The sequence below is a fragment of the Mus caroli genome, unplaced genomic scaffold (genome assembly GCF_978045245.1).
Source record: "Mus caroli unplaced genomic scaffold, Mus_caroli_1 scaffold_3, whole genome shotgun sequence".
In the NCBI taxonomy this organism is placed as follows: Eukaryota; Metazoa; Chordata; class Mammalia; order Rodentia; family Muridae; genus Mus; species Mus caroli.
In genome coordinates, this window is record NW_028227258.1 from 21702745 (window position 1) to 21726103 (window position 23359).

Sequence of the window (23359 nt, forward strand, 5' to 3'; positions counted from 1 at the left end):
TGTGACTCATAAAAGTTGATCTGCTGATCTAAAGTTGCAGGACCTCCATGCCACAGCTCTGATGAGGATCCAATATTGATGGTGTTATAGAAACCAGAGAACTCATACCAGACCAATGACTCATTGCAATGACGTTTGCGAGTAAAGATGTATGGACAGAGGGATATACTATGGGACACACTATGACACACTACAACTTCCACAACGAGATGTTTTTAATGGTGTCCATGTGTGTCCGTGTGTGTGTGTTTTATTTTCTTTTGCAGGGGAGATTGCAAGGGCAGAGGGCAGATATGAGGGGACAGGGAGATGAGCAGGACTGGGGTGCATGATGGGAAACTCACAGAGAATCAATAAAAAGTTTGGAAAAAAAAGAGCTAAGCCTCATTCTCTTTATTTTGAGTCTTTCAATTGCAAGTGAGATGACTACACTGGATTTGGTGAGGAAAAGAGGCTTGATAGAAATGGGGGCGGGGTGGGGAAGAGCCAGAGGCGTGGCTATGTTCCTCTCAGAAGATCCTATACCTTGTCCCTTCACTGCAAGTTTTAAAATCTCCCAAACAGGCAGCTGGGAGCCATGCTTCACTACTCGGTGAGTAAAAGCAGTGGTTGATGCTGAGGGACAGAAGATGACTCACTGCATCCGAGCGTGCCTCTCACTAATGATGGCTCCACAGCACAACGGAAAATCCGCAACATCAGCACATCAACTCAAGAGTGGGGTGAAAGGCGCTGGGAAGTTTGCACGTATACAGGCACCTAGAAGATGGGACACGAAGACTGCTTTCATGTACTTATGGCGGACATCAGTTGGATTGTGGACATGATCAATACTATCGTGAATAAGATGCCATCATTTCTTTTTTTAAGGTCACATATTGTGAGTTACACAACACTCGTTCTTCCAACTTATTTTATTATTAGTATGGTCTAGAAGTCCTCGTTTCAGGAGAACAGCTGCACTCTGTTTCTGTCTCTTCCTGCTGCTCAGGAACACTCAGGGAGGTGAAACAGGAAGGAAGGAAAGCCCTTCTGGTTGCTCCCGAGCTCTTCTTTATCACTGAGATCTCAGAAGAGCAGAACACAACGGATGCTGAAATAGAAAAGCGTGATCATGAGATGCCTGGGAAGCACTGACGTCAGCAAATCCGTTGCATGGGGCACCCTAAGGACTCTCAATGCCCACCTGTTCCCATCTTGATTCAACTATTGCCCTAGTTCACCCAAGTAAAACATTAGCATCTGAACAGGGTCTGGGTTGGAGTCCAGCACATAAAGAAAAGGAGGCACTTTCTTCTAGCACCTTTCCTTGTGGCCACACAACCACCAAAGAGCCCCAGGAGCTCACTGAAACTTCTCATCAACATTCTGCTGCTGTAGCATCATGCCTAATGTCTGGACCAGAAAGAAAAAGATGGCTTTCTTTGGTTCCTTTCACCCTGCAATATGCCTACTGCCTGATGGATGGCTTTCCCCATACGTAATAATAATTTCAACACTTCAGATAAGTTTTTCTGGAGCTTTGTTCTAGATTTCAATGGGTAGACATACTCAATGAAAATTTGACAAAGAAAAATAGGGCAAAAATGTGAAGATTTTCATTTAAAAAAATTAAGCAAATGAAGTATGCAGGCAGGGTTGGGTAGGAACGTGTGATGAACTAGAGACCTGCTTCAAGGTGAAACAAGAAAAGCACATTTGCCGGGCAGTGGTGGTGCACGCCTTTAATTAATCCCAGCACTTGTGGGGCAGAGGCAGGCGGATTTCTGAGTTCGAGGCCAGCCTGGCCTACAGCGTGAGTTCCAGGACAGCCAGGGATATACAGAGAAACCCTGTCTCAAATAATAATAATAATAATAATAATAATAATAATAATAATAATAATAATAATAATAATAAAACAAAACAAAAAAACAAAACAAGAAAAGCACTTTCAGGGCAGCTTTGATTGGTTCTTTACTGTTTGAAACTTGCTCTACACTGACTCTGCAACACTTGTAGCACTCCTGGATACAATTGATGGTCAGTTGTCTTCAAATTGAAACATTTGCTCCCAGAGGGAGAAAAAAGATGCAGGAAAGTTAGGAGACAGACAAGCGACAGAGTCAGGGAAAGCTGAAGCCTGCCTGCGTGATTCTTTAGCCCTGCTATAGAAACAGTGAGCAGTTGTACAAGAGGAGTCTAACCAGCCCAGCTATAGACCCTGGGACAGTTAGAACTATTTGTAACCAATGCAGAGGGCTGCAGGGATGCAGTTCTTGTGGATCATCACCCATGCTGAGGGGGCTTCTCTGTGATGCAGCCGCTTGAGAGTCATCCCTGTTCCTGTGAATAACCCTGTGCCCCTGTTAGTAACCCCAATAAAAATGTTCCCTTTCTGGGGTGAATAGGTGTGTGTGTGTGTGTCTAATACAAGTCCCCAGGAAATCTCTCACACAAGTCTGCCATCAATTCTTGAGCATTAAAAGAACATGTAAGCAGATTAGTATTGAGGGAGCAAATGAAGCGGACCTACAGCTGTGCCGACATGTGGATTGAGCATCATTCAGAAAAGATGTGTAAGAATTTGTGCCCTTAGCAGGAGTCTCAAGCCATTGTTAGACTTCTTGCAAGGTTCCTGACTCCAGAAATTCAAATAAGTTGTTTTAGGTAATTTCTCTAACCAGGAAAATATACACTATTGACCAGTGTGGAAAAATCCATTATCTTTAGTATCCTTCTGAAATTCTGAAGTTGATTGTGTAGATGTCTCCTAAACAGATGCCCTGTAGGTAAGCCTTTTCCTATCTTAATGACATCAGAAAGCAGGTAGATGTGTGTAAAAGATACTCAGGGTTCAAGTAGACACAGCCCCCCTTAATGAAATATCTGACTAGTCATTTCCTCAGAACGTAAGACACCATTGATCAAAACTCACGCTTTTCCTGAATGATACAGCTCCAAGGCTTCATGGAGCTTGTTAAAAGGCAGCTGATAAGTCACTAAAGGATCTATATTAATCTTATTTTGGAGATAATCAGTCACTATTTGGGGTATGCAGTCTCTGGTTTTATAATCTGCAAAACAAAAAGTTTATTATTTTTATATATTATTAATATACTATTAATAATAAGACCCAAGACCAACCAGGCTATTGAGATGGTTCAGTGGGCAATGGCATTTGTGTAGAAACACGACAACCTGAACTAGATCTTTGGGATCCATGTGCCGGGAGGAGAGAACCAACTTCAGCAAGTCATCCTCTGATTTCCTGTTTGTGTCCTGGCATGCACACACACACACACACACACACACACACACACACTCAAACACAGAAGTAATCATAAAATAAATGTAATAAAAATGAGAAGTATCAACCAATCAAAAGAGTAAAAAAAGGAATCAGTGAATCATGATAGATGGTAAGATACCCATTTTATCATTGATCATGAAAGAGAAAGCATTTGTTCCTGAGAAGCCACTGGGTGACAGATGTTGTTTAAATGTGGCTACTATAGACAGTTCTGTTACTTAGTCATCTGTTAAGTAAAATCTGGGTCAATGTTCATATTCCTGAATCGAAAAGCAATCTTTTAAACCTTATCAACCCACACTGGGATTACCATTATGAAACCATCTTCTCTCACATGCTTAGGGATGGCATGGGGATGTTCTTTATCTACACGCTTAGAACAGGCATAGGAACCCTCTTTATTCATGTGCATGGAGATGCATGGAGAATCTGCTATATCCACATGCTAGGAATGACATGTAGACTTTATCAACATACATGGGGATTGCACAAGAGCACTCTCTGCCCACATGCATGGCAGTGGCATTGACACATACCACTAAATACATGGGTAGAAATGCAAGTGTTAGTTTTTCAAATCATCTGATCAATATTGATCAGAAATAAGGGTTTTTTTTTTCTGGAACTATAGAAGCACCTGTTCAAAAACACCAGTTTAAATGCATACAGCAACACTTAAGACATGGAGACATTACTAGTAAAATAGCACAATAAACTTTGACGCCATCAATGCAGAACCAATATTGATTAAGTTATTCTAACTGTCACAAAAATATTTCTCTAAGAGAACAATGATAATCCTCAACACCTCCAGTGTTTAATTTAGCTAATTAAAATTAATTTGAAGCTTTGGGAAAATGGCTTGTTTGGTAAAGTGCTTTCCATGAATTCATGTCCCCAGCACCTAGAGTAAGCAGGCAGGCATGGTAGTTATGCACATGTAATCTTAGCATAGGAAAGCAGAGACAGGAGGATTCCTGGGACTCACTGGTCAGTTGCTGAACTCCAGGCATAGTGAGGGACGCTGTGTCGAAAAATAAGCAAGACAGAGGAAGACGTCTGATATCAAACTCTGGCTTTCACATGTACACTCATATAGTCATGCTTACACAACCTTATACATGTATGATCATACATGAACCTGCATACACACACAGACACATGAATCCATACACATGCCTATATCATACTACAGCATCCTCCAAATTAAAAAAAAATGTAATTTGAGGACTGTTACACTCATTTCAGGAGGAGTCTTTGGACACATGTACCCTAGATGTCCCCTAGATGTCTGGTCCCCTGAAGGGAGAAGCTAAGTGACCACACCATTCTATTCCCCCACCTACCTCCCAGACACACGCCCTTCAGAGTTTTCCCAGACAAAATCTTGGCTGCCTCAAGGGATAACTGTGCATCTAATGGAGCAAGCCCAGCGATCAGACAGACGCCATAGCTGTTGTTGCAGGAGTTCCAAGCAGCAACCTGAGAAAACAATGATAACTGCTAGCACACCCTATGTGCTCATACCAGCTGCCCACAAAGGGAAAGAGTCCTGGATACTCTGGACTTTGAATTTCTCTTGGATAGATGCTACTTCAAATTCAACTCCATTTGCCACTGGGGTCGTGGGGTCTCCTCAGAGAATCAGTGCAGCATAGAAATAAAAGATGCCGACTCTGCAACTTGTGGGACTTGGGCAATCTCTTTAACTTCTTGCTCACTGTTTCCTTGCAGGGTTGCTCTATGAATTGAATAATTTATCATCTCTAAGACCCCCAGAGCAACACCAGTGTACAAGAATAAATGGCATGTTCAATCAACTGCTGTGAAGGCCATGCATTCTGTTTGACTCTTTGCTATGCTTTACTGCTCAGCTAATTTCTGCTAAAACAAAACAGAATAGAGCATAGTAAGTATAGATGAAATTTAGGGAAGCTTCATTTTTTTCAAAAAATGAACTTTCCAGTGATCGATAGGCACACATTTTAAAAATTTATTGTCTTCTTACCTCAGTTTTCTTTCTCTTTCCCTCAAATTTTACTGTATTGGCCTCTTTTCAGTCACCTACATTCCCTACACTAACGTTCTTCAGCCTTAGACCTAGGAATTAGCCACACATTTCAATGTAATGAGTGTAAACATTCTCTTCTTTAAACCATCTGACCCAGAGGAATGGCACCTAGTTCATCAATTCCTGTAGCCATAGAACCTGACACATGGAGGTATAGGAATTGACGGTTTCTCAAATTTTGTTAGAACACGGAGATAAATATACGTGAATCCAATAATGTTCTTATTCAGGTATAAGTAACTAGAATTGAGAAAAGAGAATTACTGATCTCATGGCTCTTTGCGTGTTTAAAAATTTGGTATACAATAGCCGGGCTGTGGTGGTGCACGCCTTTAATCCCTTTAAGCACTTGAGAGGCAGAGGCAGGCAGATTTCTGAGTTCAAGGCCAGCCTGGTTTACAGAGTGAGTTCCAGAACAGCCAGGGCTATACAGAGAAACCCTGTCTCAAAAACAACTTTGTATCTCTTCATACATAGTGTTTTTGTATAATAAAATAAGGCTGTGGAGTGAATTTATATTCCATTTTTCATCTGGGGCACATAGGCCCAGAGATTTTAAAGTTGTGCATACCCCCCAACCCCCATTGTGCCCAGTAAACACACCATGGTATCAACCAGTCCAATGGCCTCAAAGGCAAAGTCAACACCAACACCCGTCATTTCCATCACCACCTCCTGCACAGGCTTCTCCAGCTTGTTAGGGTTGAGACAGTCGGTGACCCCCAAGGCTCTTGCCCGAGGAAACTTCTCCTCATTGATGTCAACCCCGATGATTCTAGATGCACCAGAGGCTTTGCAGCCCATGACAATAGCTGAGCCGACCCCTCCGAGTCCAAAAACCACACAGGTAGAGCCAGGGGTGACCTACAGATTCATAAAATGTGTTTGTATTAGTTTTCAAAGCTGGGCGTAGGCAGTTAAAAAAAATAACCACGAGTAAAAAAACTAGTGAGGTTTTTGAAACCTGGGTATGCTACTTTGATCATTTGGACAGGTTAGCCCCCACTCCCCATCCCATCTCCACCTCCACCTCCTGCCACTGCCCCATGTGCAAATAACTGTAATATATGGATAACACAAATTTAAGCGAGATGCTGTCAAACCGCTGACCTAGAATACTCCATGGGTAGAAAGAGGTTTATTGGGGGCTGGGGGGGGGGCAGCCGAAGTGGCAAAAGCCTTGTAAGTTTTATTGGGGTAGGTTTCTAGGGGAGGTAGATGGGGGCTAAAAGAGGCAGGAGTTAGTGTGGGGAATTTAAAATGATACAGGCTGTTTGGGTCAATAAGGAACTAGATACGCTTTACTACTGGGGACGAAAAAGGGACATCACTGCTTTCCTGATGAACAGAAACCTGCATTATGGGGTTTCTGAGGGATGCCAGGTTTACATTTCTGCTTACCAGATAAGAATCTTATTTACCCAGTAAGAATCCAGGCCTCTTTTTTAGGACACTGTTAGCAGCATTGCCGGTCCCGCCCGCTTTGTGAACTAACAACAAATACCGTGCTCACCTTGGCAGAGTTAACAGCAGCCCCATAGCCTGTAGGGAAGCCACAGCTTATGAGACAAACTTTATCCATAGGAGCTGCATCATCAATTTTTACCGCTGCGATCTCGGGCACCACAGTGTACTCTGTGAATGTGCTTGTTCGGAAAGAGTGATAAATCTTCTGTCCTCGGCAGGAAAACCGGGAGGTCCCGTCGAGCATCACCCCAGAACAAGGCAGAACACTGCTCCACGGAGACGCAGACGGACACCCACGTACAGGCACAGTCATGAGGAGTTGAAAAGAAAGACGCGGTCACCATTAGGCACATTCCATGTGAGCCATTTGATAAAAGGACTAGGGACAAATCTACTAACTCTTGCTTGTCGCAGAAATTTCCTTTGGGGTTCAAGCAGGCGTCACATTCTCTACACTGTGGAATAATGAGGATGAGGACTTTATCTCCTGTGGGGGAGGGGAAAAGAAACCAATAAATCTCAAATTATTGATGGAATAAAAATACAATAAAACCTTACCCATTCTCTTGAAAACATGCTACGGACAGATGGCGGCAGCCAGGGTGACGTCTGGCGTTATTTTAAAGCATAGGTCGTTTGACCTGGTTTCAGATCCTTATCAATTGTTAAAGATGAGGAGACGTTGCCTGCTGGGTAGATAGCTGTAGGACTGCTTAGAAAATAGAACACTAAAACCAGGAAGGAGCCTCAGAGTCATCTTTAATGGCTGCCTAGTTTAGTCTAGTGCAGGTTTAATTCTTTTGCTTTCCATTAAAAAGACAAATCCATCCCCTTGCTGGTGGTAGCCTGTTCACAGTGACCCAGCCTTCTCAGAGCTTCCTCCTGAGTCTTCCAACCGACACTCCCCGCCCCCCCACCCAGCCCCCAGCCCCGCCCGGGTCCACACTGATATTCAGCAGGCCTCCACACTGGTTCTCTCTGATGAATTCTGAGCTGTATCGACTTCAGCGGGAGAAACGCTTCTGTTTCTCACTCTTCCTGGAACAATGACTAGGAAAGGTAGCTTTAAAGCCACGGAGCTCTGGAGAGGATCTTGATCAAGTTTGAATCTTGGATCAGCTCACACCCGGAGGTTTATAGTGTCACACTGAGCTTAACCTACTCAATCATCACAGACTCCAGAAGACTCGGTCAGGGTCCACCGTGACGTCTCTCTCTACACGGGCCCTTACCCAGGCTTATTGTAGAGGAGAGTTCCTTAAGATGGCATTAAAAATCTCTTTAAGTTTAGATAAAGCACATCTTAATTTTATTGACTCTACAGCTTTCTAGCTACGAGATCTCATATCCGGAAGAGGTTCTAACTACCCTTTTCCTTCAGTGTTCATGATTGGCTCCCACAAAGTCCCCCACTGCATCTATCAGGCTGAAGAGCAGGTAGACTATAAACTCTCCCATTTATACTACCTTCCGGGAGATGCATATTCAGCCCTTTACTCTCGGGCTTTTTCCTCGATCCACAGTAGGCATCTCATAATTGCTATCCATTTTTTGTGAATACACTTGACGGCCATGAATGGCCTTGCTATGTACTTTCTTAAGTTCTCAATCTGCGGCTGGTCCCAAGTTACGGTGTTTCTAAATCGCCATTTGCTCATTCACTGCGATTGTTGTGGGCATGCTAAGAATAGTAATGTCAAGATCCTTGAAGATACAGCTGGGAAAGACTCACTGGCATGGAACCATCATCCTGCCCTGTGACTTCCAAGCAGTCCATTCTAGTCCATTCTAGTTGACTAAAACACTCACTCATGTGTCAAAAGCTCCAACTTTGGAATGAACACTAATCTAAAACATTCTGGGGAAATCAAAACATAAGAAGGTCTTAAGCCTAAGGACCTTTCAACCTGTTTAGAGGTTCTCTGCTCTTCTATCAATCGTTAGTTGGCTTTGGGTAGAGACCCGGGAACTGTTCTCCACACCGTATATTTATCAGAAAAGAGGTGACAGCCATTGTAGCTCTTTGGATTACTGGCCTCATTTGATGACATGATACCTCGTCAACTACAAGAACCTAGAGGCAAACCTAACTTGTTTTTCTGCTTGTCTATACCAATAGTGCAGGCAGAGCACCTCCTCCGTGGATCGCAAGTTTCCCATTTCCTACCTGGTTTCATGGAGCAAACTCCATCGCCAACACTCTCCACTATTCCTGCTCCTTCATGACCCGGAATTAAAGGAAAGTTCGCCATGAGTTCTCCTTTCAGCAAGTGGTCATCAGAACCACAGATCCCTGAAGAGATGATCTGCATAGAAATTCAATGACCAAAAGGCAGCTGCTTTAAGATTTTTTTTTTTTTTTTGAGACAGGGTTTCTCTGTATAGCCTTGGCTGTCCTGGAACTCACTTTGTAGACCAGGCTGGCCTTGAACTCCTCCTGCCTTTGTGGCTGAATGTTCAGTTTTGTTTTGTTTGATACAAAAGACCTCACTTGTCTCTAAAACAACAGTCAGGTGTTAGAACAAAACCTGCCAGTAAAAGAGAGATCCCTTTCAAAAGGGCATACCCCACTGCCTGCAGAGACCCTGCCTGTGCCTCCCTGCACCTCTCTCTGTGACAGAAGTAAGAGGCAGCCTGTGCTGTGACTGAGTCCTTCTGTGTTCTCTGTCTTGTCCACCATGTTGAACCAAATCATGTGATATAAAACTCCCCAACAGCCCCCCCTTACCCCGAGACTTATAGAAGCCAGATTTTTGCTTTGTTCTGGGGATTGACACAGAGATTTCTCAGTGGTCTTTGCTTGGGGAGTACCCTAAAGACTGCTCCCTGTGAGGCAGCTCTGGCCTCCCTGCTATTCCTGTCCTGGTTGCTCTTTGTTTCTCTTCCAAGCTCTCTCATTTTTACTTTTGATGAAGTGTCACTTCAGGCTTTAAAGAGAAATCTCTCCCCTTTATGTCTCCATCATGTTTCCATTTAGCAGATTATTTCTGTTAAAGGCTCCCTCTTTTCATGTCCTTATACTGCATTGTTTCTGTGTAACATCCCTCCCCTGCAACCTTGAAGCCAGAACATGGCCCTGAAGTCCTTTCTCCCAATAAGCTGCATCTTTGGACTGACCACTGCTAATTTATTATTGCTTCTTTTATTATGGTTGACACTAAGTTCAGAGAAAGTCTTACCCTCAATTTAGGTATGGGAGAAGGGAGACCCAGAGACTTAGAATGACTTCTCCAGTGTCACATGGCTTCATGCTCAGACCTTGTATTAACTTAAGTCTTTTAAAATATAGTCTATATTATTCATGCAATAAAGTTTTTGAAACAAAAAGGTTTTGTTTTCATTTTGGGAAATATTAATAATAGCTACCATTATCAAGACAGAAGTTTAGGTACAATATTGTGAAGTTAAATGCTTTGGGTAAATCAATTTTCAAAATTTTAAACCTGTACATTTAAAACCTGTACATTTGGGCATGATGGCACACACCTTTAATCTCAGTACTTGGGAGGCAGAGGCAGGCGGGTCTCAGTTTGAGGCCAGCCTGGTCTACAGAGTAAGTTCCAATATAGCCAGGGTATCTTTAGCATTTGGAAGGCAGAGGCAGGCAGATCTTTTATGAGTACAAGGCCAGCCTGGTCTACATAAAGAGTTCTAGGCCAGCCAGGGCTACATAATAGGAGTGGAGGAAGAGACAATATTGTAAAATAAGGGTAAGTTAAATAAGCTAGTATTGCAATATTTAACTGTCCCTGGGAAGTTTGAAAACTTCTTAGATAACTGCTTAAGATCTCTTGTCTCTGGTTTGCCTAACCCATCTATATTAGCCCTTCCAAATGAAGTGTCACATCCACAAAAGCCTATGTCTTCTAGGTCCTAGAAGAATGCAGAAAAGCAGTCAGTGGGTTTCTGTCATCTGTGCTGGAAGTGTTGACTAGGAAAAAGCCAGGTCTGCATTCAGCAAGTGGGAGAAAAGATGTGCCAGAGAGAAATGCCCAGGTTTTGGGTCCTCACTGTGTTAAAATGGATTCAAGATACTACCAAAGGCTGGAAATGCTTTTTATATACGGAGGAGACTCCATGAACCCGTGAGTTTGTTGTGTACAGCAAATGAGAATATGTGATTGTCCGTGACCATGTTTCCTAGAAGAAGCTAGAAGGCTATACAGGGCATATCCAGTCACTAGCTTAGATTTTCATCCAGGGTTCAATGTGATAATGCTTCCTGCTTGATGCTGAAGTCTCTGACCTGGTGGGGTAGTCTATGTCTGATCTTCTTTATAGTCATTATGAGTTAGGAGGATAGCAGCCTAAGAGCAGCAGCCAGGTAACTAGGAAGCATTGGGGACTCAACTGTGTGGCTCAACACAAGAGTATGCACGGAGTACTGCCCAGGTTTGTGAGGAACAAGGGGACACTATTGAACCATGTGCCCTGCCACACCTGTCACGCTCATTTTGCCCTCAGCGTCTCTCTCACACTTGCTGGCCATGGTGTTGGTAATTTACCAAGTGGGAGTTCCTTAGTTTTCTCTTTTGCCTTCCATCCCTCATCTGCCCTTTTGTTTTTCCCTTTCCCTCCAAGATTTATTTTTTAGTATTTTAAAATTCCTAGTTTTATTTTTTAAATCATTTTTTGAAAGATCATATATACAAATATATATATATATATATATATACTGTAGCTGTCCTCTTTAGACACACACTAGAAGAGTGCATAGGATCCCATTACAGAAGGTTGTGAGCCACCATGTAGTTGCTGGGATTTGAACTCAGGACCTCTGGAAGAGCAGTCAGTGCTCTTAACTGCTGAGCCATCTCTCCAGCCCCCAGGAGCTTTATTTTTAATCATGTGTCTGCATGCATATCTGTGTAGGGATATGTGCATACAAATATGTCTGCCTGTGAAGGCCAAAAAACGGATGGAATCCCCTGGAGCTGGAGTTATAGGCTGTTTTGAGACTCTAAACCTAGGTGCTAGGAACTGAACTCAGGTCCTCTGGATTGGCAGTAATACTCACTGAACCTTCTTCCCAGTCTGTCTGTCTGTCTGTCTGTCTGTCTGTCTGTCTGTCTCTCTCTCTCTTTCCTAGTATCTTGCCAACACATTAAATTGTTGCTTGTTGCTTGTCTGTTTGTTTGTTTTTTCTTCTGTTCCTCTTGTAACCCCTGACCTCCATTCTGAATCTTGCCCTACGCTGTTGAGCTGTTATGGGCAAGAGTTATGTACCTTTTTGGAGTTGTTGTACTCCATGTATCTAGTGTTGAATTTCCTGTGTAAAAGTAAAATGAACAGGTGAATTTAATGTGTGTTATTGTGTGCTTAAACATATTGGTCTGGTGGTCCATGTGATAAAGGGCTGGCCCCAGATACTCTGAGAGGGGCTGAGACTTTCAGGCAGGAGGCCTAGCTGGGGACTGTTGGATCACTGGGTGAATGCCTCTGAAGAGAATTGTCGCTTTGCCCTCTGGCTTCGACATGAGTGGGTTTGCTGAGCTGGGCACTTCTGCTGAGATGAGCTGAGATGCCCTCATCCCAGATTAAACAAAATGAGGAATAACAGATCCTGGGCTGAACGCTCTGTATCCCAGAGTGAGCCTTTTGTCTTTCTAAGTTAATTATCTTAGGTATCTAGTAATGGTGAGAGAAAATTAATACCACAGGCTGTTGGAGTCTAGTCAACATATCCCCAGTCTTTAATACTAAATGGCCTTGTGGAATTTGAGATGACAGGTTAAACATTTGACTGGAAAGTGGTGAGGGAGTTTTGGTGAGCCTGCTTTTCTAGACATTGTCTAAGCTCTGTGCAGTATATGCTGAGTTTTGGAAACCATGAATCTTTCAGTCCTCGTTATTTCTGGAAGATGAAGTTACCTCCCAGTGTCTTTTTCCAGACGTGATTTAGAGGCTTGTACAGTGTGTAGGCTTAAATCATGAGAGCAGGGCAATGAAAAAAGATACTGAGACTGGAAAAAAAAGCCTTTTGGGTAACACTGAAAAATACATAGGCCTATAACAATACATGGTTTAAGTTAGAGTTACTGTAACAATGATCCTAGGTAACGTGTTTGCCAATGCTTACAGTTATTAAGAATATGTGCACATACCCACATATAGACATGCATATATAAGAATATTTTTTAGACTGACAAGTGATAAACTAAAGAATAAATCTTTTTTTTTTTTTTAAAGGAATATGTCCTGGGCTGTGGTGGCATGTGCTTACAGAGTGAGGTCTCAGGAGGCTGAAGCAGGAGGATTGTGGGTTTGAGGACACCCTAAGCTGTATATTGAGATTCTGTCTCAAACAAGCAACTAGCTCTAATTATTCAACAATATCCTTTATTTACTTTAAAATCTTTTTCTTTTATTAAGAAAGGTGGGGAGAGTGATATGCAAAAATGCTTGTCATTTGTACATGTCTATGCCTATCCATGTTTTTAAACAGATTGATTTATTTTATGTGTCTATGTGTTTTGCCTGCACTGTTGGCTGTTGCACCATATGCATACAGTGTCTTTGGGGGCCAGCATGGGCATTGGTTCTCTTGAAGCTGGAGTTACAAATAGCTGCCATTTGTAGGTGCTGGGAACAGAACCTAGGTCCACTGGAAGAGCAGCCAGTGCTCCTAGCTGCTGAGCCATCTCTTCAGCCCCTACATCTATTTTTAAGGTGTAGCATTCATTATTTTCTTTTATCTTGAAAAGTGGAGGCTGGCTGACTTAAGCTTACCTTAATACGAACTTCTCCAGACTTCGGTGGCTCAACTTGCACTTCTTCAATTGAAAGAGGAGAATTTTTTGCCCAGGCAATGGCTGCCCGACATGTGATTGTCTAACAGACACAAAATAAGATGTCAGTTACAATAAACTTCATTTTTTTTTTCTGATCACAGTTGCTATTATTTGTCAAAGTATGAAAGTCACAGGGAGAGAGTCAAAAGTAAATGAATACAAATAAGTCCTACATTTCAAAAGTAAACTCCTGTGAATTTAACAAATTTCCTCTAGATATTTCAAAATGCTTTTAGTTAAAATTTTAATAATTTAAAATTGTTCTGACATCATTTCATATAAGGACACTTGCCACCTTCTTCTCCTCCTCCTCTCACTTCATCCTTGTCTTCTTTCTAAAACAGTCAGTAGTTACTGAAACTCTAACCACCACTGACAGGTTTATAAGAATTTCTCTTGACATTGAAGAACTTCTTCGTCGTAGTCATAGATTACAACAACCATTTTATTTGGGTATATCCTAATTTTCTTAATAATTACCTAGATATGGGAGTGTTTCTATTGCTTTTATCTTACAAAGGGTATTGCACTGAACATGTTTGTTCATGTTTTTGTTTTTTGTTTTGTTTGTTTTATTTTTTGTTTGTTTTGTTTTGTTTTGTTTGGTTTTGTTTTCTGGGTTAGTTTGTTTCCTTAAGTGAAAATTTCTTTGGAAGAATGGAGTCATTGTTAGTGCTGTGCTGATTTCCAAATCTCTTTCCAGAAAGATTAAATCCCTTGACACACTCCCCAGAATAATAAATAGTCTATGCTATCATGTATTTCATTTTACTTAGCATGGACTATATTGTAAAACAAAATATTGGACAGGCAGAAAAACCTGGTATCTTCATTAGTATTGTTCAGTGTATGGGTGTGGGTAGTCACTACGGTTAGAAGCGTTGTAAAAGGCCTGGTCCTGTGTTTACAGAACTATTGGCATCTTGTTGCTTTTGTTAATGCAAATGTTTCTTCAAACATCAAAGGAGTGACTTGCTGCCTGGCTACTGACCTTACCCACTGTTTTTCCTCTGCTGTTTTGCTCATATCAGTGTTGTATGAAATTATGCATATGTTTTGTGATGTTTGTGTATAGCAGTCTCTTCCTTTGGTAATTTATTCCGTTTCTGCAGTCTGAAATTTCTCTGTGTTGTAACAAATGTTTCTTATCCTCTCTTTGAAGTTTTTTCCAGTTTGATTTTTAATCACTTAACTCATGTTTAATGGAAGATTATTGTGTTGTATAATGTGAAGCTAGAATTGAATGCGTTGTCCCAGGCTACCATGGATTACCATTCTCTTCTCCCCTTTCTCCTCCACTAGAATTGTTGCTGGAGAACAAATTCTTATTTTTCCAGGTTCCTCTTCTGAGGCTGTTTTTATTGGCCTGGATGTGCATTCTTACAGCAGCTCCTTCTTCAATGAGTAGACTAGCTTCCCTTTTAGATTTAGTCCCCGGCAATACTAGTTTGTATAACTTGAAATGTGTTCCATATGTAGGTAGAACTTCTGCATTGGTAATTGAAAGTGGAGTAAATCTGTTGTTTCTTTGAGGAATTAAGACTCCAGTAGAAGAGAAAACACAGGAGTTTATCATATAAAGGAAAGAAAAAGGTGTCACAAGAGTGTCCAACTAAAGGTACTTCTGTCTAAGAACAATATAATTAGAATAATTGTGCTTTCACTCAAAAGTTTCATAAAAGATAACTTTTAGGGGAAGAATTTCTTATTTCGAAAGCAATATACACATAACTCAAAACTCAGACAAGTGTGAGGGGAGCAAACGGGGGAAACTTGGCATCCAGCTCTCCCCACTGCTAACAATAGAGGGTAAATTCTTTAATCGGAACTCTCTGTGTGCACTGTGGGTTTATGAGACCACACTGAGCACTCTGGACACAGGCTGATGTTCTGTGTAACTTGATGAGTAATGTTCAGGTGATCTTTACTGACCACTTAAGTTTCACGGAGTAATACATTGTAACCACAGCGCCCTAATATTTAATACATTGTAACCATAGCACCCTAATATTTAATACATTGTAACCACAAGTCCCTAGTATTTAATACATTGTAACCGCAGCTCCCTAATATTTAACACATTGTAACTTCAGCTCCCTAATATTCCCTAGATGTTGCTTCCACCCAGGCTCTCTTCACCATGATGCTGTCAACCTGTTCCTAAGAACATACAGGAGGGACACTTTTACTGGGCTCTGTTTCCAGAGCAAGGTCCCTCCATAGCACAGCAGATAGCATGTCAGCCCCTTAAACTTCCAGAGAAAATGGTAGGCAAAATTTTAAAGATTTTTGCAACAATATTAGCAAATGATCCCATGTAAACTTGTCAGAAATTCATTCTCCAAGCAGTGGAGGAAGCTTTTCCACATCTTGGAAAACTTTGAGTATTGCTGTCATTAAAACTTGACAATAATCTGTTCAGAGAGTACAGAATCTGAAGGTGATGTGGGGCCATCACAGAGCAGCTCACTCACCTTTCCCAGGGTATTCATGGTGACTTTTCTGGTTTCGTGTGTGTCCTTTGTGGTTTCTCTGAATAAGCTTTGATTCTGAAGCTTAGAAACTTGGGCCAAGTATTTATAGGGTTCATGAAACCAAAAGCCATTAAAAGTAATTACCCTATCAAGATGGAGACTGCCAGAAGGGCAAGTGGAGGGCTGGAAGAAATGAAAGATCAGGTAAGGACAATAAAGGAGGAAATAGACTGACAGCCATGGTATGAGGGGACAGAAGACCAGGAAAGGACAATGAAGGAGGAGATTGACAGTCAAGGTGGGGCAGAGTCAGCCTGAAGAGGAGGCAGAGGCAATGGGGCTAAGAGACACTGCAGGAAAACATGCATAGAAAGAACAAGCCAGACAGCGCCTGCTAATTAGCCAACAAAGTTTCTGGAAGGGCAATTAGATAGATGCTATTGCCAAATGAACAATAAAGATCAGTTAAGCCTGGGTTGCCTGTAGTCAGAGGAATGAAAATGTACAAGCATCCCTATGAATGATAGCTTAACCTGAGAAATGCATTGTGCCAATGAGGAATGCTGAAGATGAAGTCAGGGGTTATGAAAGAGTCTCACACAGGTCAAACTGTGGCTGTTGGGGGAGAGCTTACATAAAAGCAGGAAATGGGTGTGGATCCAAAACAGGGGGCCAAGTCAATCAAGGTGAAGTGAAATAAGGAGGCCATGCTGTTGATGGGGGCAGGGAGAGATGTTCAAAGTTTGTGAACAGAAAACATGAGAGCAGGCAGTCATAATCTGACTGTGGGCAAGGTCTGGCTGCTGCTGTGTTTGACTCCAGTTCACATCTGGAAATCCTATATTCCCAGCATGCTCCAGGAACTTCTGTGATGAGGCCCCCCCCCCCATTGTCATCTCTCTGCTAATACCTAGAGCCTGTTATTCTCAAGGTGCACCACTGTTATACTGTGAGGGTCAGTCTCGGGAAGCAGGGCTGAGAAAGCCACTGGGGACAGAGGTCTGTAGAGGCAGTTACAGGTTTCTAGGTGTGGAGATGTTCTAGCAAGAGATCAATCTGAACATTCTAGTCAGATGATCTCAGGACCTGCCTTTTCCTCCTGGACCAGAATTGGGATTAGGGCAGAGAGATCTGGTTTATCTGCTGTAAAATCTGATCTAAAGGATGCTTTTAGGCAGGCATGGTGATGACTGCAGTTTAAGTTGGGGAAGCATCATCTTTATGTACCTAGAAATGGTCCAAGAAAGACTTTTTAGGAGTGAGGGACTGAAACCTACTCAGTAAAGGGCCTTTTGCAAGTGTCTCCATTCTTATAGCTTCTGCATCCTTGTTCCTCCTCTTTGGTCCTACATATTGACATATTGACCCTGTCCAATAAAGTTCCATGTGATTGGCAGCAGCCTACTAAGAAAGGTCACACCTTGAGGCAGTGTCCAGATGTGAGCTTTCCACCCTATATTCCACTGTGACACCATCTGGAACTTTAAGTTAAAAAAAAAAATCTGTATATGTATGGGTGTTTTGCCTGCCTGCATATTATATGAGTGCTTGATACACTTGGAGGCCAGAAGAGGGCACCAGATCCCCATGAACTGTCGTTGTGAGGGTTGTAAGCCATCATTGGGGGGCTGGAATAGAATGCGGGTCCTCTGGAAAAACAACCAGGGCTCTTAACCATGAAGCCGGCTCTCCAGCCTCACCTGGGAAATTTTTAGTCTTTGGATTTTGTTTCTACCAAATTTTCTAACTTTAGAGCTCGACTAGGCACAAGGTTCAGAATCCTAAGAGATGATGCCAGGAGTCTTGGTACTCACAGTGGACTCCTGAGAGCTCCCTCTGACCCCGCCCAGCCAGTGTGCTCCAGGCCCAGTCAGTGTGCTCCTTTGATAAGTGCCAACGAGCCTGTGATTTCTGGGACTGGGTTTCTGTCAAGTTTAGTCAAGTTGTTCCCAGCAGCAATAAACTTAGGGAAAAAACAAACTGTTTGGCACACAGGAACCTTGGAAGGGATGCTCACTGAAAGGCAAGGTCACAAGTGCAGCTGGGATTTGAACCCATTTGGTTTTGACAGGATTTCCGCTCTGGTGTGAGAGTAGGTAGTTATGAGTACCATGCCAGAGCTAACAGACCTGGGTCCAAATCTTACCTTCTTCTCCAACTTATTAAGACATAAGAACTACAACACCAGGTTTCCTCTCAATGAAGGGATGATGTTATATTAGCTAATATAACCAAGTAACCTCACCTCCTCGGTTTTCCCCCAAGCACCAAGTCAGTTATCATACACAGATACTCAGTATCCTGCCTCGTACGTAGTAGGTCTCTGTGTAAGTGTTTATCATCATTATCATCATCACCATCAGCATCACTACCGTGTCTCTCAGAGCATTCATTTCATTCTTCCTTGGCACTGACTTGCTTTCTGCCCTGTGGTAGGGAATACAGCCATGGAGAAAACACCCGATTCTTAAATTTAACAACTTCAATCAGAGAGTTCTTAGCTCTCTCCTCTTAAGCACACAAAATGCAAGGAAGGCTGTCCTCTCTTCACAAGGATCAGGTGTTCTCTTGCCCCAGTGAAGTCTAGAAAAACCTGTGGGGTTGGGTAAGAACTTGGCAAGCATCACGGGCAGCTATGTGGATGCCTCTGAGAAGGTGAGAATGGGCGGGGATGCTCGGAGCAATTCAGCCAATTCTCGCTCACTGAAGACAACCAAAGCCCAAGCCTTGCTTTGAAAGCCTGTCTTTCCTGTAGATGCAAGTAGACGAGGCCAAGTCTGATTCCTCTGCACCACATATCAATATACACGGTGTCCTTTCCAGAAGATAGTGTGCCAAGGTGTAGAGAGGTCCGTGTGACGTGACATGTTTGTAGAGGCAACTTTTGCATAACTCTTGGAAAGTAATACAATGCTCAATTGATACGAGGCAAAATAACCACTGGCTTATAGAATCAATGAAGTATTTTAGTAAGAAAGAAGCAATAAAAGGGCACATAGTTAAAACAATAAAATAATGAGATTAAGTTGAGTTTCAAGCTGTCATAATTCTTATTCAAAGATGTATATTCCTGGTGTTTTCTAATGCAGTCCTAGGAGTTGTTACTTACGTACAGTTTATGTCAATATAGCTCTAGATTCCCTACATGTCAATAAAACATACAGCATGTGCTTATATAGTCTAAATTTGTCCTTGCTTTACCTAACTTTCCATTACTATAATAAAAGCCATGTGATGAGTTTGTTTAGAGAGAAAAGAGGCCTAATTTTGCTGTGATCTGCATGGGAAGGGCCTACCCCACAGACTCGGCTCCTCACCCTCCTATCTGCTGAGCCATATGTATCACATCAAAGAGGGGGCAGATATGTATTTGCTGTCTGAATGTCTCTTTCTCCTTACAATGTTACCAGGATTCAAGCATGGAAACTCTACCCTGATGGCCTCAGATCTCACTTCTAGCTGTTGTAGTCAAGTTCTGTTTCTCACCCAGGCTGCCATTACCATGAGCTCATCTCTGGAGGATTGGCTGTATTCAAACCACTGCACTGCTGGGTCCCATTTTTTGCTTCAACCAAACCATTATGTGATCAGTCCCAATATTTTTTATAGTTTCTCTGCTTCTCTTCTCTGCCCAACTGGAGGATTCTTCTCTCTCTCTCTCTCTCTCTCTCTCTCTCTCTCTCTCTCTCTCTCTCTCTCTCTCTCTCTCTCTCTCTCTCTCCCCGAGTCTGCCACCCTCTGTTCATTTGCCCAATGGTTCAGGGGCAGGTTTTGTGTCTACAGCTCACCCAACCCTGAGCGCACACACGGTCTCTGATGGAAACACTGTCCTCTGGGTTAAATTGAAGTTTAGAGACCCAAAAGGCACCATGTTCTTCCTCCCTCTTTTCTTCCTCTTTCTCTTCTTTCTCTTCCTCTTCCTCTCTGTGTTAGGTTTGAATCCCTCCTTCGAGAACTTGCATGGTGACCACGTCTAGCAGTTAATTTGACTTAGATGCTTTGAGCATCAGTGAAATATGTCAAGTCATGTCACTTCCTACTTCACTGTCACAATGCAACTGAAGCATCCCCATGGGGGGCGGGGCTGACGTAGACTCAGTGTGCCCAGAAGTGTCTGAAGGAGCTGATTGACTTTTGCCAATTTATTCATAGCACAACCTGCAAAGAGCTCTTTCTGTCATGTTTTGAAACTGATAAAAAAAAAAAAAAAACAATCCTGGGCCTTACAGATACAGAGACTGGGTTTCAGAGTGAAGTCGTGTTCCCATGTGACGACTCACAAATCTGGACTATATCTTCCGAAGTGCCCTCTAACTGGTACGTGAAAGGCACAGAATGGGTAGTGCTAACAGCCCATGCTCCCCAGTCTTTCCTGTGTGCCTGTTTGCTTCAGTGAGGAGAATAGTTTGATCCTTGTGCCAATGCCCTGGGTTATGGTATCCTTTGCAGAGAAATAAGTGGATGTGAAGATGTTAGCTGAAAGTACGTGCAGTGATGCTTGCTGTAGCTGATAGACAGGAGTGAGGCAGCCCTGATGTCATCACCTCCCCTACACATACACACACACACACACACACACACACACACACACACACACACTGCCTTATTCCCTTTCCTTCCGTCTTGTCAGACAAGATTTGAGGTCTTTGATATTCCTTTATGCCATTCATTTTTCTACCTTACCCAGAATTCCCTGTTAGTGTTTACGTAAGAAGAGTTGGATAAGACAACTGAGGACAACTCACAGTTTATCTGCTCTTGCCCATCCTGTTGTGCCTTTGGATCTTGTCAGGGCCCCTAGGCACTCTGACTTGAATTGTCCTTGTTATGAAATCAATTTCTAACAAAACAAGTAAACGAGCTAGAGAAGCCGTGGGGCCTTTGGAGTGCAGCAAAACCCATTTTTGTGCTTTGAGCATATACATGTGAATAGTTTGCTCATAAGCATGTCTTTACATAAAGTCAAAGTGCAATGTATGCTTTTAGTGCACATCTCATGAGTTACCATTGGCTGTAGCGAATACAAGCATTCCCTCAGCATGGGGAATCTGCTACATATGGAAGCTCTGGGAAAACCCTGCATCTCACATATTATACATACGCAGAATTTCAAACATAGCTTATGGTATTTAACTTGTGCAGTTATGGCATTTCTAATATTTGACCCGATGTGCACTGATGGCTCTGTAAGAAATTTCAGAGAATCTATTCAATGTCATTAGAGACTAAACACTCACAGAAAACCATTTGTCAATGTGCACTTTCAAGACTTCAAAGAATAGTCCTTATAGATGTTAACTTCCTCATATAAAGACAATTTCACAGCTAGTTACTCTTCAAAACAAAACATATGTTAATCCAATCACATTTGGCTTGGAATAAAACCCCAGTAAATTATTTTACAGATTTACATGCTGAGTATTTTTTTAACTGTCTCTGCCACAAGTCAGCGTAGGCATAATGTTTTTGTGCATTGTGTAAAGATTATCCTTGTGTTAGTTAAATGCTAATTTCTCTGCTCTGATATCTTGTTTTAATATGGACATTGGATTATAATGCTTATGTCTAGAGTCTCCTGTCTGAAATGTGTGTAAACAGTTCTTACCATCTATTCTCTGCCTTGTCAATAAATGCTGATCACCCAATGGCTGGGCAGAAGAGAGAATAGGACAGAAACTTCTGCCAGCCAGGGGAGGGAGAGAGGGAGGGAGATTCAGATCGGCCATGAGGAGGAGAGGATCTGAAAAGACATCATGGAAAAAAAAATCAGAAGCTCAAAGAGCCAGATCAATCATCATATGCAAGAATCATGATATCACGACTGGGAGGTAATTAGCTTGGGGGTTAATAGAAATCAATATTGCCCAGAAATTGAGGTACAGCATGAAATAAATCTTAGTAAATAAATCTTAGTTCTGTGTGGTTATTGGGTAAAGGTAAAGAAATCCATCTGCTGAATTAATTCACTATTTACATTTATATTAAATATGATTCCTTTTGCCAGTCAGCACATCTTTATCATCCCTAACTTAAACACAGCGAGCCGTCCTGCAACTCTGTCTTTCTCCGTATGATCTGCTTACACTCTGGATAATCAACTTCTGCTGGAGCTGGCGTGGGATTTCTGCCCTCTCTGCATTCTTGGAGGCTGCACAAAGGAAAGGCAAACCAGTTTGCAGCGTGTGCTCTGGAGCCCTTAAAGCACAGCAGAGCTCATCATTCAGTGTCACGTCTCCTTGCAAAGTGTGCTCACTTAGTAGCTGAGACCTTGGCATTGCTTACAGCAGCCAGTTTTAGGTCACATATTGCTTACATTAGGTTAAATATTTCCCAGCATAAAAATCCTTATCTTCTTCCTCGTGGATTTCACATTCTCCCCTCAGGTCAGTCAGTTCAGAGCTGTTTTCTTTTGTTTGCATTACACGCCAACTTTCAATCCACACCATGTGTGTCAAAGACAGCTGGGTGGATCAGACAGACTGGGTTCCTAACTAGCTGTGGGAACAGAGATTTCTTATTTAACTCCAGGTCTGAGAGAGCCAGACCCAGTATCACAAAGCTAGGTTAGCTCGGGTTGCAGGTTCCTGCATGGAAATAGTTCCATGAGGTTTTATAGTAGCAGGATAAATCAAGTCACAGATCTATCAAGGCAACTTGAAAGCTCATTGGTGTGCACTACAGAGATGCAGGTCACAGCCAGCTAGACTGGTCTCAGGTGTCCTTTGACAGCATTCTTAACCTCCCACTGATGGGGAATAACATCTGTTGATGTTAGGGCTGACACACAGTGACAAGGAATGGCTATCTGGCTGGCTAAAGATCCCTGCAATACACTTTAAATTAGGCCTTGAACTGGCAGCATTCTAACCCCTCTACCCTCACTGAGTCAGCCCTGGTACATACAACTTCTTTCCAGGAATTTTCTCTCGCCATCTGGAATGGTCTGTGATGGACCACATGGTGTTTGCTGAGTCTCTGCTTTGATAACTACTGGAAGGTGGTAAAAACATTATCAGGCAGGGTCTAGCTGCTGGGGCTGTGTGTGCCCTCCAGGGGTAGTGGGGGATCCCAGGTACAGCCTATTCTTTCATTCTGAGGGATGAATGTCAAAGCCTTGCTATGTTGTTCCACTGCGTGCCCGAGCAATGGAGCCTGTCAATTTTGGTGTAAACCATCCAAAGCCACGGGCTGAAAGCAACCTTTGCTCCTTCTCAGTGGTCCAGGGCATTTGTTACAGTGGTGGTGGTGGTGGGGCATTAACTCA

General features: G+C 42.5%; 1 protein-coding gene across 1 annotated transcript; it reads right to left on the reverse strand.

Annotated features, from left to right (window-relative positions):
- Positions 1 to 741: 741 nt before the first annotated feature.
- LOC110291935 (alcohol dehydrogenase 1-like) lies at positions 742 to 16149 on the reverse strand. Its single transcript, XM_085835249.1, has 9 exons — positions 16096 to 16149; positions 13560 to 13661; positions 8998 to 9136; positions 7230 to 7317; positions 6877 to 7096; positions 5967 to 6227; positions 4639 to 4774; positions 2918 to 3056; positions 742 to 1093 (listed from the first exon to the last, which is right to left on the reverse strand). Exons 1-9 carry the CDS (start codon positions 16111 to 16113, stop codon positions 1069 to 1071), a joined length of 1128 nt encoding a protein of 375 aa, XP_085691375.1. The 5' UTR covers positions 16114 to 16149; the 3' UTR covers positions 742 to 1068.
- Between the last annotated feature and the right edge of the window lie 7210 nt (positions 16150 to 23359).